The 6,064-nt window shown below is 36.3% G+C and overlaps 1 protein-coding gene across 3 annotated transcripts in view; it reads left to right on the top strand.

Moving 5' to 3' along the window:
• The first annotated feature begins 2,392 nt into the window (after positions 1-2,392).
• Positions 2,393-6,064, top strand: part of ercc6 (excision repair cross-complementation group 6) — a 17,750-nt gene continuing 14,078 nt past the window's right edge. For 2 of the 3 annotated variants that reach the window (XM_047812821.1, XM_047812820.1), the window contains exons 1-4: positions 2,393-2,552; positions 2,914-3,333; positions 4,367-4,487; positions 4,628-4,736. In XM_047812821.1, coding sequence (XP_047668777.1) covers positions 2,924-3,333; positions 4,367-4,487; positions 4,628-4,736 — 640 coding nt within the window. In that variant the 5' untranslated portion in view covers positions 2,393-2,552; positions 2,914-2,923. Of the gene's footprint in view, positions 2,553-2,859; positions 3,334-4,366; positions 4,488-4,627; positions 4,737-6,064 lie in introns of all 3 variants that reach the window. The other variant, XM_027142191.2, reaches the window with a different exon arrangement.

Raw genomic sequence — 6,064 nt, 5'->3', positions numbered from 1 at the left:
AGACAAGCCTTTGATTTTAAAAAAAATGACATAATACCTCTTGGCCTAATTCACTGCTGACTCTTATGTTCATTTAAACAAACATTTTCCACTTGACGACTTCTAAAACATTAGAGAACATTACCTTCATCTGAACCGTTTCACTTATAGCCAGCAGCCTGTAGAGACTTGCACTGCAACTGCCATCTTAACTCAACTTATTTCCCACCTTTCATAAGCCTTTCCCTCATCTCCTTTATATTGTTCTGTATATCTTTGTCTTTATCTGTAGCCTACGTGCAAAATAAATATTTTGATTACTTCTCGAACCGATGATACAGAACAGATAAGGTAAGAAAAAGAAGAAACAGTCTGATGCAGACTGAACTTGAGCAATATTATTAGATTTTATACTTTGATTTAAAACAGGCTAGCACTTGAGTCCTGCGTCATCTAAGGGTGGGTAAACCATCTTATATCAGGATGATCACTCAATACATTTTAAACAACAGATTCCTACAAAAACTTCATCAGTAGGGACAATCAAAACAGAACATATAGCTACTTCGGTTTTGTATGTATGAGTGTCTTATAATCACAGCGTGTTCTGCATTGTCCTATAATGAGTATGAAGAAGAAACAACTAACTGTAGTTCTGGCTCGGCCCTTCATATTTGAAAATAAGTTACTGATGTACAGTATATGGAGAGTTAGACACTCTCAGTGGGTCACAGTTTAATCATTGAGAGGCCCCAGAATGAATGCCTATATGGTTTCACTTCAGGGGTTAAAACTACAAAAGGGCGGAAAGAGCTGACAGGTTAATTAATAGCATCACTGGCTAGTCTAAGGCAAGCTAACATAAAGAGATGCACACACAGTGGAGGAACCACTGAAAACACACTGGCTAAAAATGTACAGATGTTTTTGTGAGCAGGTCATGCAGATTATATGATGACAACAATCATTTAAAAACATCTATAATTGTGTAGATAAGTAATCAGACACTAAATGGTTTATCCGTGTTAAAGTCTTCCAGAGCCTGGAACACCGGACAAGAGGTGGGGAAACCGAATATGATGCTATTCCATTGCAGATCCAAGCAGAGACTCTTGTTGTACATTACAAACTTACTTGTATTTTATTTGTCCCTGAGTTATTTTGTAAAACAACAGAATCTCTTCATGCACCTTGCATATGATTTTTTTTAAGACAATAGGATTTTTTTTTTACTTATTTTTGTAAAATATAATATCTGTCAAGAACAAAATATTACATCTCATTACTGCTACACATATTCTGTGCACAACTGAAACGATTCCTTATTTAAAACCCACAAATTGGCAACCAGTGAAAGAGCCAGTGTAGCAAAATCATCCATGAATGAGTTCAAGTTGAGTTCATATAAAGGATGGAAATATCACTCAGTAATTTCTCGACCATGTGTTAATTCCATTCCTCAAATTTCTTTAAACATTAATATTGAATCTGAAATAAAACCTAAAACTGAGATATACTTTTTAAATGTTATATTATTTTTGATTATTATGTTTGTTATTAGACAATTTCTACAAATAAAATAATTGATTGTAGCCAAGTTTTACCATAAAAAAAATACTATTAGCCATTTGTTGTGCTTTTAAATGTGTGTTTCACGATCAGAACAAGTTTAAGTACAACTTTGAACAACATTTAATAAGCCCCAAAATTTTGAATGATGGATTATTTAAACTGTTAGGACGTGGAACATGGAACAGCTGCAGAACAGCAGAGCAGAACATTACTGCCATCTAGAGGTGGATTATAACCTCTATACATCCATACATCCATAATATGCATCTACGACGTTTTACCCAAGTATTATTAGAGTTACAGTTATCTAGTTGTGTATTTGTTTGAAACTAACCCAATTCTGTATATTTACTTGTGTCAAGTCTTCAAATTGTTTCTGGTTCCCTTTAATACTAAGAGTACATATAAATCGTTTTTAGTCAACTCAAAACTCTTTTTAGTCAACTTTAAGGGCCCACTCGCAACCCAAATAGTTGTTAATAGATAAATAGTAATGATCTGAAATCACCGAAAAGAGCCAAAATTCCCATCACTACACGTGCAAATGTATTAGATGGTGAATGTAATAAATGAGCACTTCAGTGTATTTGCGTTCATGTACCTTATTTTTGAGCTTGGTCTTTCTAGTAGAATTAAATTAAATAACAATAAGTAAACATTAAAAAAAACTATATCTACAAATATAATTTGAGGATATATGCTGTTTTTTTTTTGTTTTTTTTTTTTGCCAATATACTGTATGTTATATGCCTTCCGTTTAATTGTATATTATCCGCGTTCTAGCCAATTAAAAAAAAAGCGATTTAAAAAGAGACTTTTATTTTGAAGATTTACCGGCCCTGGAACGTGTGCAGCTACTGTATCTCCCTTCACGAGCACCTACGTGGTTAATTGTATAACTAGCCTGTGTGTTATGAGTAGTACACTTCGGAAGAAAGCGAATTTCAATGGATATAAATGTCAATGAATAAACATTTGAACAGAATAAGATCGTTTTGAAGGTTTGTTCTTGCTTAGATATCTCTTTTTTCATCGCTGACTTGATATATAAAGAGCAGTTAGCAAAGAATGATGTATTAATATGCGTTCCTCAGCTAAAGCTAACAATAACATTGTGGCTAACAAACACACAATAGGACACTGAGTAAAGCTCCAAATGACACCTTGTGTTAAAGTTAGTCCAGCTTTACCTGCTTTGTGTCACATTGTAATGAGATATTTTATTTAGTTTAGACCATAAGCAGGTTTTACACCACCATTAAAGCTTTAACACCTGTCTCTGTCTATTTCGTGCTTGTTCACATCTAGACAGCCTTCATATTGTATCAGAGTAACTTCACATGTTCCCATCCCCGTTTCCAGCCACTTTAATATGCCTATAGACAACAATGAGGACCCAGACTGCCCTGAATGGTCCAGTCCAGTGAGTGCTCTAACATCAGGAGGGAAAGAGGACAATGGTTCCAGCAGGGTATCGAGTGGCCTCTCCATCCCAGAGAGCAGTCAGGAAGAGCCAGCTGCTGCAGCCTGCCCTGGTAATGCTGGACCTGAAAACTCCAGGAAATCACAGCTCCTGCTCCATATCAACCGCCAGGAGATCCAGGCAGTGGCTCAGAACGATCAAGCAGCCGAGCTCCAGGGTTTGGGAGTGGACGTGTATGATCAGGATGTTCTGGAGCAAGGAGTACTTCAGCAGGTGGACCGAGCCTTTCAGGAGGCCAAACAGGCCACAGCGAGGGCTGATGCAGAGAAAGAATATGAATCTGTCCTGGATGATGTCAGGTACAGACAGAATTGGTGGGCTGTCAGTGGGTTACTGTCTAGCATGTAGTACCAGGTTTGATTCTGAGATCTCTGGTTTTGTCCCATCACCTAAAAATCTGCTTGTATGTAGATTGGCCATGCTATCTATCGATCTATCTATCTATCTATCTATCTATCTATCTATCTATCTATCTATCTATCTATCTATCTATTTATCTATCTGTCTGTCTGTCTGTCTGTCTGGGTGTGGAGGAATGTGTGTGCATGGTGTTCTCTTATGGATAGATGTATTATACAAAGTTTATTCGCATATCGCACCCAAAACGAGTACCAAAGATAAAGAAAGCATCAGTTAAAATGTAGCATAAGTGTCGCATTGGATTTGATCTACGATATATAGAAAATAAAGATGGCATTTTAAAAAATTTAAAGTAGAAAGAGAGAAAGAGAATCTTTTTCTCAAATATTGTCCTTAACTTTTAATGTGCACTCGTGTCTCAGCTTGAACATACTTTATATAGGAGACTTGCTGATGCTTTTTGCCATAATTTCACATGAATGTTTTTATGTGTGGATGTATTGGCCCAGTAATTGAGGCATTGGACTGCATGAGGTTGAATCCCAGGTCCAGCAAGTGTCCACTGCTGGGCCCTTGATCAAGGCCTTAACCCTCAATTTCTCAGTTGTATAAAAATAAGATAGAAATGTAAGTCACTCTGGATAACGGCATCTTCTTTTGTAACGATAGGGTTCCATATACAACGCTGATGTCGAATGTCAAGGAGTCAGCACACAACTTTTTAATCTTTTCTCAGCTTCAACATCACGAGCAGCTTTTGGATTAAAAAAAATCCACAAAGCTCAAAAAACGCTTAAAAACAGTTGATTGGAATGACTTCCTGAAATAGTCTGAGAAGTCTGAAATTGCCAGAAAAGCATCATATTTAGTCAATCGATTTGACTTTCCTTCTGTGACCTCTTAATATTTTAAAGTAATTCCCCAGGCTTTTCTTCTACTACATACCAAATTACATGTTTTGCATCTTGTTAGGTCATGCACAAGTGCTCTAAAACACATCAACAAGATATTAGAGCAGCTTACTCCTTATGCTGCCTCCAGCAAGGACATCAGCCGGAAAATCGACTCTGTCAAAAGGCAAAAAGAAAACAAGGTAATTAATTTTTTAGCATTTTTTTGTAAAAGATGTGACCCTATGTAATCTATCACATTATGACATTTTAGCTCCAGCGATGATAAAATATATCTCTATAAAAAGTCGATACTTTTTTTAAAAACTTTTTTCATTTATAGGAGAAGCAGTTAAAAAAGATCCGAGCCAAGCAGAGACGCTTACAGGCTGTTCTGAGTGGAGAGGACGTTCAGAAGCTCGAGGCAGAGTTATTGACTGAAGATGACACAGGTGAGAATGAAATACAGCCTTTTTACACACTCGGATGTTGCCCAGTTCTTATCACAGGAGCATTTAGGTATATTATGGCATTGTTAATGCAGTGCTTTGCTTTGTCACAGTGGGGTAACCTCTGTAACCTCCTGCTGCCAAATCCTGAGAGTTAAATATTGAACAACACGCTCACAATAAATGTCCTACATAAAATATTGACCTGGGCAAGTGTGTGTAAAGCAACCTGAACTAAAATCTTCTTATAAATTTGTATAAATCAGAATCTTTATTCCTACACCTGGCTCTAGGAATATGAGTGTAAAAAAAATTCTTAAACCTTAAACATACTCATAAATGAGGGAGCATTTCGGAGTGTGTCAGATTCGTGTCAAACTGTTAACATTAGCGAAAGGTGGCAGCAGTGAGACGGAAAAGAAAAGACAAGCACACTCACTATAACACTCAGAAACATGTACTGAGAGATAAAGAGCTCATAGATGATTCATGTTGATCATGAAGTTATAAGTTATATTTCCCACTATATGCTTGGGTTGTTTAAGAGACAAGCAGTTCACACTCACCACATCTGGCTACTCTGGTATTCAGTTCAAAAGTGATTTGGCTCCTAAGCCAATAAACCTGCGTTTAGTTTTACATAACCTCATGTTCAACTTTGTCATTTCTTACTTTTTAAGGAAGGCTGGACTGTCACCGTAGCAGTAATGACCAGTCACAGAATGAGCAATTTCAGCCAATGAGGCAGCTTCTGAGTGTAGCAAAACCAAAGCTGGAAATTTTTACATTATAATATATAGTCATTTGTCTGTGGCATTTTATGCCCTATGACCAACATTTTGCTGTGTGCTCCATCATTTTATATAAATAAAGCATTAATCTTCGATTTATTTTTAACATTTATGGATGTAAACAGCATATAACTAGTAGTCAAATGAAAACCTGGCCAAATTCTCCTACTACTTAAAAAAAAATAAAAAGAAATGAAAATAAGACGTAAGCAGAAAGAAAGCTAAGCATAGTGCAAAGGATGAGAGGATATATACAGTAGAACCGAGGCTTCAACTAAGTATTGTGTAAGTCATACTGTATATACAGAAATGTGTCAAAAAATATGTAGCTATGTTGCGTGTAGTAACAATACAAAGTCTGAGGAGATTCTTAACTCAGATTAAAACATATGTCAGATTATATAGACTTATTGGACTCTTTTAAGTCCTTTTAACAAACCTTATACATTCTGCCGTGCAGGGAGAGAAATCAGTGGTGATTTTTTTTGTTAAAGAAAATTTGTAACGTTCAATATGCCGTATTTCCTTTTGGAGGATGAG

This window comes from Tachysurus fulvidraco, chromosome 4 (genome assembly GCF_022655615.1).
Source record: "Tachysurus fulvidraco isolate hzauxx_2018 chromosome 4, HZAU_PFXX_2.0, whole genome shotgun sequence".
NCBI classification, from domain to species: Eukaryota; Metazoa; Chordata; class Actinopteri; order Siluriformes; family Bagridae; genus Tachysurus; species Tachysurus fulvidraco.
Note: the sequence above shows the minus strand (reverse complement) of the source record. Positions and strands in the feature narration are given on the sequence as shown.